At 55.1% G+C, this 22,299-nt stretch overlaps 1 protein-coding gene across 1 annotated transcript; it reads left to right on the forward strand.

The window, feature by feature from the left end:
• Positions 1-533: 533 nt before the first annotated feature.
• CLEC18C (C-type lectin domain family 18 member C) lies at positions 534-13,968 on the forward strand. The gene is made up of 12 exons (XM_010382954.2): positions 534-843; positions 1,398-1,489; positions 3,646-3,885; positions 8,973-9,070; positions 9,491-9,612; positions 9,770-9,877; positions 10,485-10,577; positions 10,956-11,062; positions 11,699-11,828; positions 12,123-12,219; positions 13,137-13,228; positions 13,738-13,968. The coding sequence occupies exons 1-12, from the start codon at positions 720-722 to the stop codon at positions 13,773-13,775; spliced, it is 1,341 nt and encodes a 446-aa protein (XP_010381256.2). The 5' UTR covers positions 534-719; the 3' UTR covers positions 13,776-13,968.
• The last annotated feature ends 8,331 nt before the right edge of the window (positions 13,969-22,299 follow it).

Raw genomic sequence — 22,299 nt, forward strand, 5'->3', positions numbered from 1 at the left:
TGAAGGTGGTGGGCACCGGGGCTGGGCCCAGCCCCCGACACTGCCCAGACAGACTTTCCTAAGGCACCCTTTTCCTAGCGCAGGTGCGGCCTCAGCCCACCCCTCTTCAGGCCCACAGATTGCACCTCTCTGGTGTGCGGTTACCTCTTGCCTATGTTTAATTCATGGCTGGGGGGTTGGGACGAGCTTCCTAAGAAAGGAAAGAACTCCCCTGGGGTCTTGCCCAGTTCCTGCTCACCAGAAGGACCATAGCCGAGGTTCTAGCCTCCTCCCAGGGCCCAGGACTGGGGAGTGGAAGCCATCAGTGGGCTCGGAGGACACTGTCCCAGCCAGGACACAGCCGTTGGTCACTAATCCGCAGCCCTGGAATGTCCGTGGGCCAATCAGCGGGGTCTCTGGGGGTTCCCCAAGGGCGCTAATAATCCTACAATGATTAGCAGGGGCCGCGGGGTCAGTGCACGCCACTCTGCCTGCTGTCGGGGGCGGGCTGGCCAGGCTGAGGCCAGAGCAGGCAGGCATCCCCCGGAGTCGTCTCTTTTCATGCCAGCGCCAACAGGAGGCTGTTTGGACACACTGATTACTCACTCACCAGCCTCCCTCTTTTGTCCAGCAGCCCAGCCTGACTCCTGGAGATTGTGAATAGCTCCATCCAGCCTGAGAAACAAGCCGGGTGGCTGAGCCAGGCTGTGCTCGGAGCACCTGACAGGCCCAACAGACCCATGCTGCATTCGGAGACCTCCCCTGCCCGGGGGTACTTCCTGGCTGTGCTCCTGGCCCTCCTTGGCACCACCTGGGCAGAGGTGTGGCCACCCCAGCTACAGGAGCAGGCTCCGATGGCCGGAGGTAAGGGACACCTGGTGAGGAGGTAGGTGGAGGCGCCATTACGAGCTCTGTAGAGTGGGTGCTAGGAGACTTCTGGAAGTCTGAGCCCCAGGCCAGTCCTGCAGGTGGTTTAATGAGGAAGTCCTGGGACAGCCTGGGAGCGGTGAGGGGTGGATGCTGGACTGGGGAGGAAGGAGGAGGAAGGAGGGCCAGGGCTGGGGTCAAGGAGGAATGCTGGAGGGATTCTGTGGGTGGGGCCTGGAGAAACTCAGTGGCCCAGAGGAGCCCCAGACAGGGGCCTACTGGGAGCCAGGGCTGGGCCCCCTACACCCAGCCCCCACCCCTGTTCCCTCCCGCCACCCCTACCCCAGCACTCAGCCCACGCCTGCTGTACCTGGTCTCTCTCTCAGCCTGGCTGCATCGCTGTGCCCCTCGTCCCCTGCACCCACCACACTCCTCTCCTATCTTGTTTTCTGAGGGTGGGGGCACGTGCTTATTTTGCTCTGTTGGGTCCAGGTGCCCCCATCCTCGGGCTGCCTAAGAATGGAAAGAACTCCCTTCTCTCCCCACCCCAGCCCTGAACAGGAAGGAGAGTTTCTTGCTCCTTTCCCTGCACAACCGCCTGCGCAGCTGGGTCCAGCCCCCTGCGGCTGACATGCGGAGGCTGGTGAGTACCAGACCCAGCTGGGCTCTGCCAGGGGGGTGGCTGGAGGCACAGACCCCAGAGGGCAGCTCGGGAGGCCATGCCTGTCCAGGCACTCTTCCACTTGACCAGGGTGGGCAGGCACAGCCAGGCACCTTGGCCGTGAGGGACCAAGGCCCTGGTTGCTGGGGGTCTCTGCAACTTCTTAAGCCCCCCACCCTCAGTTCAGGAGGTTGGGCCCCTTGGCTCCCACTTGCCTGAAGGGCAGGACCTTGGGCCTTCCCTGGCATCTTGTTGCCACGGAGACCAGGAGCCGCTGGAGGAGCTGGATCTCCTCCTCCAGGGAAGGAGCCCTGCAGGATGGGCGGGCGGGCCAGGGAGGGAGAGGGTCCTGCTGGGCTGGGGAGGGGCTTCTGTGCAAGGACCCAGCGCCTCCTCCTGAGCTTATCTGAGCCACTAGGACGGGCCTTGCCCATGTTCTCTGCTCACTCAGTCGTCTACATTTTCAGCAGGGGCCGGGGATCGGGGGTATAGTGTTCTCCACCAGCCCGGCTGGGGCTGCTGGGTTGGGGCTGTCATCTGGGGGCTCAGAAACGCTGCCCCCCATTGTCTGAGACCCCAGCAGCCCCAGCCCATGTTAGCAGGCCAGGGAGCCAGGGCAGGGTGGTGGGGGCGGGAGGGTTCCCCATGGCTGCTTCCCATGAACTCCTCCGAGGCAGGCGGCCCGGTGGCGTCCTTGAGCACTCTAGGGTCAGTTTCCCAGGAGGTGGGGGTGGGGTGGCTAAATGGGGGAGGTCGCTTCGCTCCCTTTCCCCCGCCCTGAGTGGCTCTGCCCCTCCTCAGGCTCAGACCCGGTGCCGCTAGGGCTGCTCCCAGCTGTGACCTCCGTGGTGGGTACTCCTGCCTGGGACCCCAGGAGGGCCTGCGGTGGTCGATGACTGGCAGTTGGCACCCTTTCCAGGGCCCTTTTGTCAAAGTCCTAGAAAACTTCATTTCCATAAAGGTGCAAATGGAGCTCCATGTCTCAGCCTCCCTCATGGCCCGGCCCCGAGCACCCTCCGGGCCTCTAGGGCTCTGGGGCACCCCTTCTTTGGACACAGTGGAGACTGAAGGTCTTGTGGAGGTGTGGGGTTGCTGAGGGACCCTGGGGAGCGCCCAACTCCTGGCCCCAGCCTTCATCAGAGGTAAAACCCCGATGGACATTAGTGCAGGGTAAAGTTGGCTTGGGGTGCAGCCCTGAGGGCCCCCCACCCTGCACCCACTCAGTGCTTGTGAGTTCTATCCTACAGGCACCTCCCTGTTCCAATTACAGATGAGCTCAGAGAGTCTCGGGAGATCAGGCGGCTGCAGCAGGTCACCCAGGGGTAGCGATTGCCAGGCCCCTTGTTTAAGAAGAGGGAAGGGGCTGGGCGCGGTGGCTCAGGCCTGTAATCCCAGCACTTTGGGGGGCTGACACAAGCAGATCACCTAAGGTTAGCAGTTTGAGACCAGTATGGCCAACGTGGTGAAACCCCGTCTCTACTAAAAATACAAAAATTAGCCAGATGTGGTGTCACATGGCTCTAATCCAGTTACTTGGGAGGCTGAGGCAGGAGAATCGCTTAAACCTGGGAGGCGGAGGTTGCAGTAAGCCGAGACTGCTCCACTGCACTCCAGACTGGGCAACAGGGTGAGACTCTGCCTTAAAAAAAAAGAAGAGGGAGGGGGCGGGGTCAGCTGTGCGTGGTAGGGAGCCGATGAGGCGGTACCGGGGGCAGGAGACTAGGGCAGAGAGGCGTGGCTGTAGGGCGTTTTGCATCACAGGAGGGCAGCATGGCCGGGTGGGAGTAGGGGAGCCTTTCTGACAATGGCCAGGGCCCAAACACAGAACCAGTCTGTAAGGCGTGAGCACTGCTCACATGACCAGATGGGAGAAAGACAGCAGGAGCCCATCCCACTGCCTGGGCAGGGCTGAAGGATGCCCACAACAGGATTCAGAGATGGAGGCTCAGTCCTGAGAGGCCGGGCTCCTCCTGGACGAGCGCATCAGACAACACCAGTGCTTCCTCCAGCAGGACTCCTCATCCAGTGCTCTCTTTGCCTCCTGACCTGGCACCCGGTGGATGCTCAGAGATGGTAGGGGAGGCCTGGCCCAGCAGTCAAAGGCCTCCCACAGATGTCTCTGTTTGTGCTCCCCACAGGACTGGAGTGAAAGCCTGGCCCAACTGGCTCAAGCCAGGGCAGCCCTCTGTGGAACCCCAACCCCGAGCCTGGTGTCTGCCCCGTGGCTCACCTTTCAAGTGGGCTGGAACGTGCAGCTGCTGCCCGCGGGCTCAGCGTCCTTTGTCGAAGTGGTCAGCCTGTGGTTTGCAGAGGGGCAGCGGTACAGCCACGTGGCAGGGGAGTGTGCCCGCAATGCCACCTGCACCCACTACACGCAGGTGAGTGTGTTGCAGTGAGGCCGGCGTGCCAGCTCCCAGATACAGGCTCCTGCTGGGCCATCTCAGAAGAGGCTAGTTTGTCCTAAATGTTGGGATTCCTTTTCCTCCAATTTGTTTAGTTTTACTTTTTTTTTTTTTTCTTTTGAGACAGAGTCTTGCTCTGTTGCCCAGGCTACAGTGCAGTGGCGCCATCTCGGCTCACTGCAGCCTCCGCCTCCTGGGTTCAAGTGGTTCTTGTGCTTCAGCCTCCTGAGTAGCTGGGACTACAGGCATGTGCCACCAGGCCTGGCTAATGGTTTTGTACTTTTAGTAGAGATGGAGTTTCACCATGTTGGCCAGGTTGGTCTTGAACTCCTGGCCTCAAGTGATCTGCCCGCCTCAGCCTCCCAAAGTGCTGGGATTACAGGCGTGAGCCACTGTGCCCGGCCATATTTTTGCTTTTTTGGAGACACGGTCTCACTCTGTCACCCCAGGCTGGAGTGCAGTGGCATGATCTTAGCTCACTGCAACCTCTGTCTCCTAGATTCAAGCGACTCTTGTGCCTCAGCCTCCCGAGTAGCTGGAATTACAGGTACACGCCACTACACCCAGCTCATTTTTTTTGTATTTTTAGTAGAGATAGGGTTTCACCATGTTGGCCAGGCTGGTCTCGAACTCCTGAACTCAAATGATCTGCCCGCCTCAGCCTCCCAAAGTGCTGGAATTATAGGCGTGAGCCACTACGCCTGGCCTAAACCACTTTTTTTCAATCTGAAATATGAATAATTTCAAACATAAACTTATTTATTTATTTATTTATTTATTTATTTGAGACGAAGTCTTGTTCTGTCACCCAGGATGGAGTGGAATGGTGTGATCGCAGCTCACTAGAACCTACACCTCCCAGATTCAAGTGATTCTTCTGCCTCAGCCTCCCAAGTAGCTGGGACTACAGGCATGAGCCACCACACCCGGCTAATTTTTGTATTTTTAGTAGAGATGGGGTTTCACCATGTTGGCCAGGCTGGGTCTCAAACCCCTGACCTCAAGTGATCCACCTGTCTGGGCCTCCCAAAGTGCTGGCATTACACATGTGAGCCACCGTGCCTGGCCTCAAACATAAATTTAAAATGGCCCCACTCTTACCCACTACCTAGGTTTAGAAGATGCTACTAAACTAAAGCCCTGCTCCTCCCCTTTCTCTGCTGTCCCTCCCTGGAGGGAATCTTCTTGAAGTTCAGGAGCATCACTGCCAAGCAAGTTTCCATTTTTTCTCTTCATTCAACAGATATTTGTTGAGGGTCTTCTATACACACCAGGCACTGTTCAGGTGCTAAGGTATGGCACTGAAAAACACAAGCGAAACCCCAGGCAATATTGAATACCTCTACTACTTATGCAAGTGTGTTGTGCACGTTTAAGTATTACACAAGGCTGGGCGTGGTGGCTCACGCCTGTAATCCCAGCACTTTGGGAGGCCAAGGTGGGAGGATTGCCTGAGCCCAGGAGTTTGAGACCAGCCTGGGCCACATGGCAAAAACCTGCCTCTACAAAAAATATAAAAATTACCCGGGTGTGATGGTGTGTGCCTGTAGTTCCAGTTACTTGGGAGGCTGAGGTAGGAGAATTGCTTGAGCCTGGGAGGTGAAGATTGCACTGAGCTGAGATTGCACCATTGCACTCCAGCCTGGCCAGCAGGAGTAAAACCCTGTCTCAGAAAAAAAAGAACATGTGCCTACAACTAGGTGTTGCCAAAGTGATTACACCAACTGGGCAGACCAGCAAACCAGTTCCCACTTCCCAAAGATCTTGTGGCTCTTTAATTTTTTTTTTTTTTTTTTGAGACGGAGTCTTGCTCTGTCGCCCAGACTGAAGTGCAGTGGCACGATCTCGGCTCACTGCAAGCTCCGCCTCCTGTGTTCACACCATTCTCCTGCCTCAGCCTCCCAAGTAACTGGGACTATAGGCACCCACCACCACACCCGGCTAATTTTTGGTATTTTTTAGTAGAGACGTGGTGTCACCATGTTAACCAGGATGATGTCAATCTCTTGACCTCATGATCTGCCCGCCTCGGCCTCCCAGAGTGTTGGGATTACAGGTGTGAGCCACTGTGCCCAGCCCTGGCTCCTTAAGTTTTGTCAGACTCAAAGGTGTGAAAAACCTAACCCTGTTTTCTTGTTGTTGGTTTTTGTTTGTTTTGTTTTTGTTGGGTTTTTTTGAGTCAGAGTCTCGCTCTGTCACCCAGGCTGGAGTGCAGTGGCACGATCTCGGCTCACTACAACCTCCTCCTCCCGGGTTCAAGAGATTCTCCCGTGTCAGCCTCCTGAATAGCTGGGATTACAGGCGCCCACCACCACACCCGGCTAATTTTTGGTATTTTTTAGTAGAGACGTGGTGTCACCATGTTAACCAGGATGATGTCAATCTCTTGACCTCATGATCTGCCCGCCTCGGCCTCCCAGAGTGTTGGGATTACAGGTGTGAGCCACTGTGCCCAGCCCTGGCTCCTTAAGTTTTGTCAGACTCAAAGGTGTGAAAAACCTAACCCTGTTTTCTTGTTGTTGGTTTTTGTTTGTTTTGTTTTTGTTGGGTTTTTTTGAGTCAGAGTCTCGCTCTGTCACCCAGGCTGGAGTGCAGTGGCGCGATCTCGGCTCACTACAACCTCCTCCTCCCGGGTTCAAGAGATTCTCCCGTGTCAGCCTCCTGAATAGCTGGGATTACAGGCGCCCACCACCACACCCGGCTAATTTTTGTATTTTTAGTAGAGACAGGGTTTTGCCATGTTGGCCAGGCTGGTCTCGAACTCCTGACCTCAGGTAATCCACCCACCTCGGCCTCCCGAACTGTTGGGATTACAGGCATGAGCCACTGTGCCTGGCCTCTATTATTGTTTCTAATTTTCTTGATATGAATGTTTAGATTATTAATTTAAAATCTTTTTTTTGTTTCTACTATATACATTTAAAGCTATAAATTTCCCTTTAAACGATTTCAGCTACATCCAATAAGTTTTGATATTTAATGTTTTCATTGTTATTTAGGGATGTTTTTTCTATTTCCAATCATGATGTTGTCTTTGTTTGTTTTGAGACAGAGTCTGGCTCTGTCGCCCAGGCTGGAGTGGAGTGGTGCAATCTCAGCTCACCGCAGCCTCAACTTCCTGGGCTCAGGTGATCTTCCCACCTCAGGTCCAAAGTAGATGGGACTACAGGTGTATGCCACCATGCCTGGCTAATTTCTTGAATTTGTATTAGAGAAGGGGTTTTGCCATGTTGACCAGGCTGATCTTGAACTTCTGAACTCACATGATCCACCCAACTCAGCCTCCCAAAGTGCTGGGATTACAGATGTGAACCATCACACCTAGCCGTGATGTTGTTTTAGATTTTGAAGTGTATCTTTAAGTTTCTGAACTATGTTATCTTCTTAATTTACTTGTAAATTATTCACTTTAAATTTCATTGCACTGAATTCATAGAATATGGCCTGTAGGATGTGTTGATTCTTTGGTATTTGTTGAAACTTGCATAGTGGTCTAATGTGTGGTCTTGCTTTGTGGTTTGCAGAAGTTCCATGCATTCTGAAAAACAATACATGTTCTATAAGTGTTGGATACATGTATATGATCACATGTTCACATCTGCCTGCTACAAGCCAGGCTTGTACATGTAATTTTTAGTCTCTACTAGAGAGTTTGTTTCACTTTTCTTACATATTGGCCATTTGTGCTATTTCCAAGTTGTCGCTCATTCTAAAGGTCAGCCACTTGGGTTGGGCTCAGCAGGGAGGTTTTGTTTTTTGTTTTTTTTGTTTTTTTTTGAGACGGAGTCTCGCTCTGTCGCCCAGGCTGGAGTGCAGTGGCCGGATCTCAGCTCACTGCAAGCTCCGCCTCCCGGGTTTACGCCATTCTCCTGCCTCAGCCTCCCGAGTAGCTGGGACTACAGGCGCCCGCCACCTCACCCAGCTTGTTTTTTGTATTTTTTAGTAGAGACGGGGTTTCACCATGTTAGCCAGGATGGTCTCGATCTCCTGACCTCGTGATCCGCCCGTCTCGGCCTCCCAAAGTGCTGGGATTACAGGCTTGAGCCACCACGCCCAGCCAACAGGGAGGTTTTCTGGTCTTGGTTGGGCCCACTCATACGCCTGCAATCAACTAGGGGCCTGGCTGGGAGCTGGCTGTGCAAAAAGGCCTCTAGTGGTTCATCTGTGTTCCATGAGGCCTTCCAACCTCCACCAGGCTTTACTGAGCTTGTTCATGTGGTGGCTGAGCATGGTTCTATGAGAATGAGTAGAAATGGCAAGGTCTCTTAAGGCCAAGTTCAAAATCGGCTCAATATCACTTCTACTGCATTCTGGTGGCCAACACCAGTTACAGGGCCAGCCAGATTCAAGGAGCAAGGAAAGAGACACCTCTGCTTGCTGCAAAAAGCTGCAGAGTCACATTTAAAAGAGTGGGCTAGTGCAAGAAGTGAAATGTTGTGGTCATAATGCAGTCACAAGGCCCTTGATGTCCCAGTCTTTTTTTTGGCTAGTCCCCTCCACCCATCAACGATCTCCCCTCCCTTCAGGTATCTGCTAGCCCTCCCCTCTCCATTCCCCTCTCAACTAAGAAAGCCTTCCTGGGCCGGGCATGGTGGCTCACACCTATAATCCCAGCATTTTGGGAGGCTGAGGCAGGCAGATCACCTGAGGTTGGGAGTTCAAGACCAGTCCAACATGGAGAAACCCCATCTCTACTAAAAATACAAAAAAAATTAGCCAGGCGTGGTGGCAGTCACCTGTAATCCCAGCTACTCGGGAGATTGAGACAAGAGAATCGCATGAACCCAGGAGGTGGAGGTTGTGGTGAGCAGAGATCGTGCCATTGCACTGCAGCCTGGGCAACAAGAGTGAAACTCCATCTCAAAAATAAAAAAATAAAAAATAAATAAAAAAGCCTTCCTGAACTATTCCCACCCATGCTTCTACCCCTGCCCAGGACAGCTGCTGCTCCTGAGCCCCCGAGGAGGTGAGGGAGCCCTCTGTCCGCCTGGATGATAGTGAAAGCTGTGTTCCCCTCGCCAAGAGTTCACAATAGGGTTTCTGACCCCCTGTATCTCCTGTAGCTCGTGTGGGCCACCTCAAGCCAGCTCGGCTGTGGGCGGCACCTGTGCTCTGCAGGCCAGGCAGCGATAGAAGCCTTTGTCTGTGCCTACTCCCCCGGGTAAGCCCTGCTACACCCTCTGCTGGGATGTCTGGGAGGCAGGGAGGGGCGCTTTCACTGAGGGTGAGATGCCGCCCCATCCACCTGAAAGTAAAGTCCCTGACGCCTTCCTCTGCACCCTTGGTGGGAGAGGGGAGGAGAGGAAAGGCAGAGGGTGCTGAAGATTGTGGCCATGCAGAAGGTTCTGCTCTGTGGATGCCCCTTCCTGGGTACTGGTCCTGGTATCAGGGAGTTTGTCCAGGATTCGTTTGCAGGTCATCTCTTCTCTCCCAGGGAGTCTCTCTCTCTCACCCAGCTCCCTGACTCTCTGGCCAGGCCGCAGGAACTGTAGGGGTCAGGGGGGCAGGCAGCAGGGACCCATCACTGCCTTGCCCAAGGCCAGGCCCTCCCACACCCTGTGGTGCCTGCTTGTCCTCACAGAGGCAACTGGGAGGTCAACGGGAAGACAATCGTCCCCTATAAGAAGGGCGCCTGGTGTTCGCTCTGCACAGCCAGCGTCTCGGGCTGCTTCAAAGCCTGGGACCACGCAGGGGGGCTCTGTGGTGAGTGCATGGGGGCTCGGTCTGGTGACCCTGGGGTAGGGGTGGCAGCATCCTACTGGGCTGTCCCGGAAGCCCTGACCCTCAGCACCCAGGGAGGCTCCTGCCCAGCCTGCTGGGAGGAGACCCTTTTCTCGGAGTCCTCTCCTCCTCTGACCAGAGGTCCCCAGGAACCCTTGTCGCATGAGCTGCCAGAACCATGGACGTCTCAACATCAGCACCTGCCACTGCCACTGTCCCCCTGGCTACACGGGCAGGTACTGCCAAGGTGAGGGCACTGGAGCCTGGGTGTGCCCAGCTCTGCTCTCGTGGCAGGTCCTGGGGCTGCTACACTTCCTGAGTCTCAAGGGTGTTAGGGGTGCTGACCGTGTACTCCCTGAGTCTGCCCACTGCATAGCACTAGCTGTTTGCCAGACCCTGAGCTGTGCAGGAGATTCACAGTGAAATCAGGTTCAGCCCCTTAGGCTTTGGGAGGAGGACAGAATTAGGATCCAGAAGTGGATTCCTGCCCCACTGCCCCTCAACCCTAACCCACTCTGTGACCATGGGCAGGTCGCCTCCAAACTCCAATATGCCTCACTCTACAATGGGGACCAAACCAAAGACACCAGGCACGCCAGCAATCAGAAGCCTTTGTGGGCTCTGTCTGGGAGGGTATTTTTGCTGTGGTTGCCATTCTCTGTCTGGGAGGGTTCTGTCTGGGAGGGTTCTGTCTGGGAGGGTTCTGTCTGGGAGGGTTCTGTCTGGGAGGGTTCTGTCTGGGAGGGTATTTTTGCTGTGGTTGGCATTCTCTGGATGTTTGAGGCCTTTGGGGGGCAGCATGGGGTCCAGAAGGCTGGGGGCTGAGCCTCTGCCCCACTGCCCTGCCCTGGCAGTGCGGTGCAGCCTGCAGTGTGTGCACGGCCGGTTTCGGGAGGAGGAGTGCTCGTGTGTCTGTGACGTCGGCTACGGGGGAGCCCAGTGTGCCAGTGAGTCCTGCCCCAGGGCCCCCAAAGAGCCAGCCCCTCTCAAGGCCCCCTTCAATGGGGCATCAGCTCCCAGGAGCCCACTGTGTACCTCTCTTTCCAACTAATTCAGTGACAACATGTTGAGAGCTTGAAACTGGCCACAGCGTGGATATTTACACCAAAGAAATTGGCAAATGCTACAAACCATGGATTTTTTTTTTCTTTTGAGAGAGAGCAAGCTCAATGTTCCACACTTACCAGCACACTCCTGACCCTCACCACCCACTCTTTTGGAGCAGGTGGCCGGAGGAAGGGGCACCCTGAGCTTAGCTCTCTGGCAGGGCAGGAAAGGGCAGCGATTCTGAAGTCCACACACAAACTCAGGCTCCCCTACCCCAGCCAAGGTGCATTTTCCCTTCCACACCTGTGACCTGAGGATCGACGGAGACTGCTTCATGGTGTCTTCAGAGGCAGACACCTATTACAGAGCCAGGATGAAATGCCAGGTGACGGTCACCCCAACCTTCCCAGGGACCCCCCCCGGGCCTCAAGTGAGGGTCTTAATGGAGGAACCCTGGAGTGAGAGATGGTTTCTTCAATGTCTCTGACCTCACCCTGTTCATCAGCATAAAGCAGGGGTCATGGACTCCGAGGCTTATAGAAGCCAGGAGGTCACTTATTGACCTGAGGGGCCAAGGTCAAGGCCAACCTCCATCTAAGGGAGTTCCAGCCACTGGTTGCCTTGCAGGAGGGAATGCAAGATCAGAGTGGCCAGAGCTCGGGGCTGCTCAATAAAACCAGCAGCTCAGACTTCCACTGGCAGCTCTCGAAACCACAGTTAATTTCTGGGGTTGGCAATCAACTCAGATATATTGAAGACACTGTGCAGGTGAAACAGAACATCCTTAGGGGCCAGACCTTGCCCGGGCCTGTGGGCTGCCAGTCAGGCCCCTGTGCACAGGGAGAAGAGAAGCACATGTGAACAGAAGGGACTCCTGCTCTTGGAAGGGAGACTGTGCAGGCTGGGGGTGATGACAGCCTGGCCAGCACACACACGTGACATCCTCGGCCATGGGCAGGGGTGGCAGGAAGGGGCAGCCTTCCTCGAAGCCCTGCCTATGTGACCTGGGCTGGGGTTACAGAGGAAAGGTGGGGTGCTGGCACAGATCAAGAGCCAGAAAGTGCAGGATATCCTCGCCTTCTACCTGGGCCGCCTGGAGACCACCAACGAGGTGACTGACAGTGACTTCAAGACCAGGAACTTCTGGATCGGTGAGTGCCCGGCTGATTGGGGGTGTGGCGAGTAAGGGATTGTGATGCCCCACCCTGCTGCAGGAACCCTGGGCTGTGGCAGCTGCCAGCAGATGGCGAGGGTGTGGTAAGGGCCTGGAGCCCAGAGCGGGGCCGGCTGCTCACCCCCTTTCCCGGGGAGGGCCCAGGTAGGGAGCACATGGGGGCTGCCAGCACTGGCAGGAGGGACCAGCAAAGCAGCTGGCAGCAGACTCCAGGGTCTGAGTGGGCCGGGGGACCTCTGGCCATGGGCCAGCCTCAACTATCCCGGCCCAGGGCTCACCTATAAGACTGCCAAGGACTCCTTCCGCTGGGCCACAGGGGAGCACCAGGCCTTCACCAGTTTTGCCTTTGGGCAGCCTGACAACCAGGGGTGAGTGTGGGGTGACTCCCTCCCCTGGGCCTCCTTCTCACTCGGGCCTGCCTGGCAGAGCCCCCAGGCTACACTGAAGAGCCCCCCACCCCATCCTGCTGCCTGACTGGGTCCTTTGAAGATCTGAGCCTTCCCTGGTGCCTGCCCAGGTGCCAGAGAGTTGTGGGCACAGCTGGTGTGGGCCAGTGCTGTGGTGAGGGAGATGCAAGCTGGAAGGCATGTCACGTGGGAGAGAGGGGCCCAGGAAGCCTCCATCCATCTGTCCATCCCCAGTGTCCCCTGGCTGTGACTCCATCCCTCCAACTCTCATCCACTCACCCCTCCCTCCGCGTGCCCTCTGCCTGCATCAGTTACACTGACGCCAGCATTCCTTAGCTGTCACGCCCCCTGCAGTCATTCACAATACAACCCCGCACCTGCGGACCCACCAGCCATCCTGGACCAAGAACCCTCTGGTCATGTGGCCCCACCCTGCTCTTCAAAGCCCAGGAATGCCCAGGGCCGGGGTGGAGGTGGTCCTGCTGCCAGGCCACCAAGGGCTCCAGTGATTTTAGCCAGCCCTCCTTGCCGGCAGCCGGCCTGTGCCCCTGGCCTATTGCCTGGAGGTAGTCGGCCTTGTTGGGTTCCCAGGTATACCTCTCAAGTGGGGCTGTCTATTCCAGTCCACACCGTCCCCACAGGCTGGCGTGGCTGCCATGGGGTAGGCAGAGCTCCCACCCCAGGAAGGGGCTTCCCTGAGAAGTGGTCTGGGAAGCAGGGATGGGGGCTCGGGGATGGGCCTGGTTCCCAGCAGCCCCATCTGCAGGTGGGGGCCCTGGAGCCCCTGAGATGCAGGGTCCTGATGGCTGGAGAGTTTAGGCCTCTCCCAGACCCCTGACTCCACTCTTCCCTCCTGAGCACCACACCCTGGCCTGCAGGTTTGGCAACTGCGTGGAGCTGCAGGCATCAGCTGCCTTCAACTGGAACGACCAGCGCTGCAAAACCCGAAACCGTTACATCTGCCAGTTTGGTGAGGGCTTTCCTGAGGCTCCCCTTCTCTGATCCCTGTCCCTGGGGGTGCTGCTGACCCGGTCCAGCCTGCAAGGGTATCTAGGTGGCAGGTTCAGGGCGGGTCTGGGCACACGGGGCCAGGGAGGATGCCCTGCTCAGGGCCTTGTACCTGTGGGCTCCTGAGCCCAGAGGGGCAGCGACAGGCCCAGCATCACACAGCAAGGCCACACAGGCAGGACTAGAGCTGCAGCTCTGCAGGGAATTTCTCCAAGGACCCTCTCCTCCTGTCATGAAAGCTACTGCCTGGGAACCTGTTGGGTTCCTTGGTGTTCCTGGGAGCCCCATGAACTATGGTGGAGGCAGAGGTGAAACCTGGCATGGCACCAGCTCCCAGCAGCCCCTGCTAGGAAGGTCGGGAGCATCACAGGAGCCACGGCCATGGGCACTTCCAGGCTGAGTGCAGCAGGGCCCCCATTTTGGGACTGCCTGGGCTGCCATCGGGCCCTGCTCTCTTCTGCTTCCTTCCAGCCCAGGAGCACATCTCCCGGTGGGGTCCAGGGTCCTGAGGCCTGGCCACACGGCTCCCTCGCCTGCCCTGGGTGCACCGGCTCTGCTTACCTGTCTGCCCACCTGTCTGGAACAAGGGCCAGGTTAAGACCACATGCCTCATGTCCAAAGAGGTCTTAGACCTTGCACAATGCTGGAAGTTGGGCAGAGAGAGGCATGGAGGCCAGTGGGGGCCAGGGAGTGAGTATTAGATGCTGAAGGAGAAGACCCCGCCAGTGGTCCAAAGAGGCTGCTCTCTTCTAACTGGCCCAGGCCCTGTGGGGCAGCGGAGCTTCCCTGTGGCATGAACCCCACTCGGTATTAAACTAAGTTGTGAATCAGCTGAACCTGTGCATGCTCATTTCAAAGGGAAATTCAGATGATCCAGGACCACCCTGGAGAGACCAGAGGGGGCCTGAGGCTTCACTGCAGAGGCCTCCACCCACCTATTCCCTTTCCTGGTCGCCTTCATGGTCCAGGACACTCTCTGGAAGTTCTGGGGCTCCCCAAGAAGAGGAAGACCAGACTCTGCCTCGGCGAGGGGCAGTTCTCATGGCTGGGCCCAGGCAGGCAGGGTATTAATGGAAGCTGCTCCGGATGTCTGGGAGACCACGCATGTGTCTTGCCCCCACTGGCGGAGTGTCATCGCACCTGGACCGATGGTGGTCAGAATCTGTGCAGTCCCGCTCCCTCACCCAGCTCCTCAGACGCCACTGCACAAGAAGTTATCACTATCCCAGTTTACAGCTGAAGAACTGAGGCACAGAGAGATTGACTTGCACAAGATCACACAGCTGGGAGTCAAATCCAGTGAGTCTGGCTGTCGTTTATTTATTTATTTTTCTTTTTGAGACAGGGTCTCGCTCTGTCGCCCAGGCTGGAGTGCAGGGATGCAATCAGGGTTCACTGCAGCCTCGAACTCCCAGGCTCAAGCGATCCTCCTGCCTCAGCCTCCCAAGTAGCTGGGACCACAGGTCCACACTGCCGCGCCACACTAATTTTTGTGTTTTTTGTAGAGACGGGGTGGCACCGTGTTGCTCAGGCTGGTCCCGAACTCCTGGGCTCAAGCGATCCGCCATCGTGGGCCTCCCAAAGCGCTGGGGTTCCAGGCGCACGGCCCGGCGCCGGCCCAGTCTTTCCTTCTCCCACTGCTTCCCAGGGCTTCGCCTGTCCAAGCGGGCGCGGGCAGCTGTGCTGCGTCCCGACTCAGCGCGGACCTAAGCGGGGCGATCACACAGATGCCTCCAGCTCTCTCTACCGCCCCCGAAGGCGCTCAGCCCTCCCAGGCCGCGGCCGCAGCGTCGGGAGAGGCCGCCCTGCGCATGCCCGCGGGAGGTGGGTGGCCCGGGCGCGCGCTGCCCGAAGCCTGGGGGCGGTGGGGACAGCACGGGCTGGGCGGCCGAACCGCGACCTTCGCACCCCGGCCCACGCCTGGTTGGGGACCGGACACGCCGTCGTGAGTGGGGCGGGTGCAGGTGTCCCTGGGGCCCGGGGGCAGACACCGGTGCGGGACGACCTGCTTCCGAGGGGGTCCGCAGGCCACACCCAGAGAAACGGGGGTGCCTCCAGTCACCGCCGCGGTCTGCCCCATTCCGAAGCTTTGATCCCCTGAATCAGCGTCGGGGCAGGGATCCGCGTGGGGTGCGAGAGGCTGGGAAACTGGGGAGTCCCGGGCCTCTTCTGGAGCCGCCCGCCCTTGGCTGGCTGGTCCTCCTCTTCCGCGGCTCCCGCCTGGCTGGGCCCTGGGCCGCCCTCGCTCCCTCCCCGCTGCAGCCTCCCTTGCGTTTGTCGCTCACTCTGCTAGGCTCTGCTTCTGCCTCCGCATGCCCAAGGATCCGGAGGAAAACACGGACCATGACATCAAAAGGCCTTGGCAAAGGAATCATGATTATTGTGATACAGGAAGATTCTGCACCTCAAAGGGGACCCCTGTAGTGAGTTTTGGAAAACTTACAAAGCCTGACTTACAATACGTTTGTATCTGGGGTGTTTCATCTGGGAACTTACTTTTCCTTGATAGGGTAAGCTCTTCTCACCCAGAGTATGTCCCTCAGTCTGTACAATTACGTGGTGCCCTACATCTATTAGGGGAGTGAGGAAGGGCAGTAGGCATTGGATCTGCTTCTTAGAAAGCCCCCACCTGTGTTTAGCTTCTGTCAGAGGCCTTTGCACCAGAGCAACTCCATCTTGAGTAGGCGCTGAGTAAAATGAGACTGAGACCTACTGGGCTGCGTTCCCAGACGGTTGAGGCATTTCTAAGTCACAGGATGAGATGGGAGGTTGGCAGTAAAGCAGTAAAGAAGCCGGCCAAAACCAACCAAAACCAAGATGCCGATGAGAATGACCTCTGGACATCCTCACTGCTACACTCCCACCAGCGCCATGACCGCTTACAATGCCGTGGGGACACCAGAATGTTACCCTACATGGTCAAAAAGAGGAGGCATGCATAATCCACCCCTTGTTTAGCATATCATCAAGAAATAACCATAAAAATGAGCAACCAGCAGCCCTGGAGGCTGCTTTATGGAGTAGCCATTGTTTTATTTCTTTACTTAGGATGGAGTGCAGGGGCCGGATCTCAGCTCACTGCAAGCTCCGCCTCCCCGGTTCACCCCATTCTCCTGCCTCAGCCTCCCCAGTAGCTGGGACTACAGGCGCCCACCACCATGCCTGGCTAATTTTTTGTATTTTTAGTGGAGATGGGGTTTCACTGTGTTAGCCAGGACCGTCTCTATCTCCTGACCTTGTGATCTGCCCGCCTCGGCCTCCCAAAGTGCTGGGATTATAGGCATGAGTCACCCCACCCAGCCCTATTGCTTTACTTTTTTTTTTTTTTTTTTTTTTTTGAGGTGGAGTCTCACACCTGGCCTCCAATATGTTCATTTGTATTGCTGAGGCAGGGGATTGCTTGAGCCCAAGAGTTTGAGGTTGCAGTGAACCATGATCATAAGCTGTATTTCAGCCTGAGAGAGAGATTGAGACCTTGTCTCACAAAATAAAAGTTAAAAAGTCCTTATCTGGAGGTGAAAAAGACGAGTACAAAGATCTTCTTAGTTGGTTCCTAGTCCGGCAGTGTCAGCATCACCAGAGAGCTTGTTAGGCAAATTCTAGGCTGCCCCAACCTACTGAATTGTAGACCCTGAAGAGGGGGCTATCTGAATTTTAACACGGCCTCCAGGTTTGCATGCTCAAGATTGAGAACCACTGGCAAAAGCAAACAATTTTGAGTCTGAAGTCAGCCCACCTGGATTTGGATACAGGGCCTGCTGCTTAATAACTGATTTAGAGCAAGTTAGTTACTTAACAGCTAGGTTGACCAGTTGTCCGAGTTTGCCTGGCACTGTCCTGATTTCAGCATTTAAAGTACTACATTAGACCGGGTGCGGTGGCTCACGCCTGTAATCCCAACACTTTGGGAGGCCGAGGCAGGTGGATCACGAAGTCAGGAGATCGAGACTATCCCAGCTAACACGGTGAAACCCCGTCTCTACTAAAAAAATACAAAAAAATTAGCCAGGCCTGGTGGTGGGCGCCTGTAGTCCCAGCTGCTGGGGAGGCTGAGGCAGGAGAATGGCGTGAATCCGGGAGGCAGAGCTTGCAGTGAGCCAAGATTGTGCCAGTGCACTCCAGCCTGGGAGACACAGTGAGACTCCGTCTCAAAAAAAAAAAAAAAAAGAAGAAGAAAGTACTACATTAATGCAGTGGCTCACGCCTGTAATCCCAGCTTCTCAAGCTGTCCCTGTGGAATCCTCAATATCAGTACATTCATCCCTATCTAACATCCCCTTCCTCTTCGCCCGTCCTGCACCCTCAGAATTCATTCTCAGATCAGCTTCCCAGATTTTTGCCAATATCAAGTAAAAAAAAATTTTAGCCAACCATATACTGTAAGCCAATATCAATTAGCAAAATCTTTTGTTTCTTTTGGTGATTCAGTATCTTCTCCCTGGAGTTTTTTGATGATTCAGTACCCTCCTAGATTTGCAAGGATCTGACTTGTTATTTAATTCTGGAGAAAATGAGGGGTGGGGCTTATAAGAAGACTCCTTTGCTCCTTTGCGGCAGGGTCATTATAGGGAAATTCTAGCTGCCGGCTAGCTCTTGCTCATGAAAGTCTCTTCCTCCCTCAAGTGAAATGGAGAAGGGGGAACCCAGCCCGACTGAGGTCCTGACATCTTTAGCACCTGGCTTCTCAGGTCACCCAGGGCATCCAGGTGACCAGCTTGGGAAGCAGGAGATGTAGGCTGGAGGAAGAGGATACAGCCCACCCTGAAAATAACTGCCATCCCTCCCACCAATATGGTTAGGCTTTGTGTCCCCAACCAGATCTCATCTCAAATTATAATCCGCACGTGTCGAGGGATGGACCAGGTGGAGGTACTTGCATCATGGGGGCAGTTTCCCTCATGCTGTTCTCGTGACAGTGAGTGAGTTCTCACGAGATCTGATGGTTTTAAAGCATGGCAGTTCCACATTCTCACGCTCACGCCCTCCTGACTGTCCAGTGGAGGAGGTTTCTGCTTCCCCTTCATCCACGGTTGTACGTTTCCTGAAGCCTCCCCAGCCGTGCGGAACTGTGAGTCAATTAAACCTCTTTACTGTATAAATTGCCCAGTCTCGGGTTTGTTTTTTTGTTTTTTTTTTGAGATGGAGATTTGCTCTTGTTGCCCAGGTTGGAGTGCAGTGGCGGAATCTCGGCTCATTGCAACCTCCGCCTCCCGGGGTACAAGCCTGAGTATCCTCCTGAGTACCTGGGATTACACGCGCCCGCCACCACACCAAGCTAATTTTTGTATTTGTAGTGGAGACAGGGTTTCGCCATTTTGGCCAGGCACACTCCGGTTTTCTAACCATGCCTTGAGCCAATAATTTTTTTTTTTTTTTTTTTTTTTTTTTTTGAGATGGAGTCGCGCTCTGTCTCCCAGGTTGGAGTGCAGTGGCCGGATCTCAGCTCACTGCAAGCTCCGCCTCCCGGGTTCCCGCCATTCTCCTGCCTCAGCCTCCCGAGTAGCTGCGACTACAGGCGCCCGCCATCTCGCCCGGCTAATTTTTTGTATTTTTTTTAGTAGAGATGGGGTTTCACCGTGTTAGCCAGGATGGTCTGGATCTCCTGACCTCGTGATCTGCCCGTCTCGGCCTCCCAAAGTGCTGGGATTACAGGCTTGAGCCACCGCGCCCGGCAAGCCAAGAATTTGATTCTGAGCTCGTCTCTTTTCATTTAAGCTGTGTGGCGCTGTTAACATGACCGCCCTGCCCGGGAGATAGTGACTTCAGTGTAGTTTTTATCCTCTTCTATAGCAGGAGGCGTTAGGTCCCCCACAGCCTTGCCTTTGATGGGTGCTTTGTTCCAGGGGACAGTGGGATTAGCTGTCTTGCCAGGGTGCGCCATGGGGCTGCTGGTGTCCTGTCCCTTAATACTGGCTGGATTTTCACTGTCCTCTGGCCACTTTCCAGCCTTCAATTTCTCCTATTTCCTTCGGGGCTTCTTGCTCTGCCCAGTCCTGGTCCTGTTTTTCTGAGAATATAGGTTCTTAGTTTTAAGCAACAGAAAATTCTGGCAACTCTACGCAGAAAAGGAGTTTGTCAGAGGTACTGGCTAGTTCCCAGGAGCTCTGAAAGGGTCAGAAAATCAAATCTGGAAGAGGCCATTGGGCAAAGCTGGCCGGATGAAGACCCCTGTGCTGGCACAGAAGCTACAATTGGCACCCCCGAAGGGGGACAGAAGCTGCCACCTGTGAAAGCTGGATGTAGTCGCTGCCGCTGTCACCATCAATTGTTGAGATGATGCTTCTTCCTGTCTGCCACTTTAATTCAAAGTGAAGGCCAGGTGCGGTGGCTCATGCCTATAATCCCAGCACTTTGGGAGGCCAAGGCAAGAGGATCACTTGAGAACAGGAGTTTGAGACCAGCCTGGGCAACAGGGTGAGACCCCATCTAGCCAAAAAATAAGAAAAAAAAAAAAAAATAGCTGGGCATGGTGGCGTGCTATTGAGAGGCTGAAGTGGGAGAATCACTTGAGCCCCGGAGTTCAAGCCTAAAGTGAGCTATGATCACACCACTACACTCCAGCCTGGGTGACAGAGTAAGACCTCTGTCTCTTTTTTTTTTTTTGAGGCGGAGTATCGCTCTGTCGCCCGGACTGGAGTGCAGTGGCCAGATCTCAGCTCACTGCAAGCTCCGCCTCCCGAGTTTACGCCATTCTCCTGCCTCAGCCTCCCGAGTAGCTGGGACTACAGGCGCCCGCCACTTCGCCCGGCTAGTTTTTTTTGTATTTTTAGTAGAGACGGGGTTTCACCGTGTTAGCCAGGATGGTCTCGATCTCCTGACCTCGTGATCCGCCTGTCTCGGCCTCCCAAAGTGCTGGGATTACAGGCTTGAGCCACCGCGCCCGGCCCTCTGTCTCTTAAAAACGAAACAGGCTGGACACGGTGGCTCATGCCTGTAATCCTAGCACTTTGGGAGGCTGAGGCAGTAGGATCACTTGAGCCTAGCCTGGCAACATAGTGAAGCGCCATCTATACAAAAAATACAAAAATTAGTGGGCATGGTGGCACGCCTGTAGTCCCAGCTACTCAGGAGCCTGAGGTGGGAGATTGTGCCACTATACTCCAGCCGGGGTGACAGAGTGAGATCTTGTCTCAAAAAACAAAGTTGGGTGTATGTGTCTGATTGGAAGAGCTAAGTCAGTACCCAGGCCCAAGCCGCAAGGGAGGCCAGGGAAGGGAGGCAGAAAAAAGGTCATTTTCAGCTTCTTTCAGGTAAGGCAAGCTCTGTCTCAAAGTCTGGGGACACCTGTAACACGGGAAGGACGTTCAGATGTGGGGTACCAGAATAATGGCTCACACCCACTGCAATAAGCCACCTTGGGCTGGGCGTGGTGGCTCACGCCTGTAATCCCAGCACTTTGGGAGGCCGAGGTGGGCAAATCACCTGAGGTCAGGAGTTCAAGACAAGCCTGCACTCCAAGACCACCATTGCACTCCTGCTTGGATGACAGAGTGAGACTCCTCAAAAAAAAAAAAAAAAAAAAAACAACAACAACGGCCGGGCGCGGTGAATCACGCCTGTAAATCCCAGCACTTTGGGAGGCCGAGGTGGGCGGATCACCAGCCTGACCAATGTGATGAAACCCCGTCTCTACTAAAAATACAAAAACTAGCCAGGTGTGGTGGCAGGCGCTTGTAATCCCAGCTACTCGGGAAGGCTGAGACAGGAGAATTCCTTGAACAAGGAGGCAGAGGTTGCAGTGAGCTGAGAGGGCGCCATTGCACTCCAGCCTGGATAAGACTGAAACTCCGTCTCAGGAAAAAAAAAAAAAAAAAGCCACCTGATCTGGGACTCAGCCTACAGTGCTGGCTTCGTCAGCCCCATGTTGTGACCAGGGCCTCACCATTGCATTCCGTGCAGGGTGAAGTGAGTAGAGAGCAGCCTGGTATGAAGGCAGCAAGGCCTGGAGCTGGCAGGACTAGGCCCTGCCTGCATCTCGGTGCCCTGAGTATCTGTGATGTCATCTAACTTCTTGGAACAGGGTATTGGTCACGGGGCAGGGGAGTGAGATCTCATTGCTTTCTCAAGTTCTCCATGCAGCCCTGGACACATCTGTTAACCGTTCTGTAAGACGCGGGTATTAATAGCACCTGCTTTGTGAGATGGTTGTGAGGATTAAATGAGAAGACGAGGTTGGGCACCGTGGCTCATGCCTGTAATCCCAACGCTTTGGGAGGCCGAGGTGGGTGGATCACCTGAGGTCAGGAGTTCAAGATCAGCCTCACCAATATGATGAAAGCCAGTCTTGACTAAAAATAACTTCTTTGCCCAGTTACCTTCTCTTTTTGGGGGATGGGGGTGGGGAGACAGCTCTTCACTCTGTCACCCAGGCTGGAGTTTAATGGCGTGATCACTGCACCCTCAGACTCCTGGGCTCAAGCAATCCTCCTACCTCATTCTTCCAAAGAGCTGGGATTACAGGCACGAGCCACTGTGCCTGGCCCAATTTCTTCTTTCTTTCTTTTTCTTTTTTTTTTCTTTTCTTTTCTTTCTTTCTTTTTTTTTTTTTTTTGAGAGAGTTTCACTCTTGTTACCCAGGCTAGAGTGCAATGGCGCGATCTCAGCTCACCACAACCTCCGCCTCCCAGGTTCAAGTGATTCTCCTGCCTCAGCCTCCCGAGTAGCTGGGATTACAGGCATATGCCACCACGCCCAGCTAATTTTTGTATTTTTAGTAGAGACAGGGTTTCTCCATGTTGGTCAGGTTGGTCTCGAACTCCTGACCTCAGGTGATCCACCTACCTCGGCCTCCCAAAGTGCTGGGATTACAGATGTGAGCCACTGCGCCTGGACTCAATTTCTTTATTGTCCTTCCATCGATGTGGCCCCTATTTTTTTTTTTTTTTTTTTTTGGAGACTAGTCTTGCTCTGTTGCCCAGGCGGGAGTGCAGTGGTGCGATCTCGGCTCACTGCAACCTCCACCTCCCGGGTCCAAGCGATTCTACTACCTTAGCCTCCTGAGTAGCTGGGATTACAGGTGTGTGCCACCACACC

The sequence above is a fragment of the Rhinopithecus roxellana genome, chromosome 20 (assembly GCF_007565055.1).
Source record: "Rhinopithecus roxellana isolate Shanxi Qingling chromosome 20, ASM756505v1, whole genome shotgun sequence".
Taxonomy (NCBI): Eukaryota; Metazoa; Chordata; class Mammalia; order Primates; family Cercopithecidae; genus Rhinopithecus; species Rhinopithecus roxellana.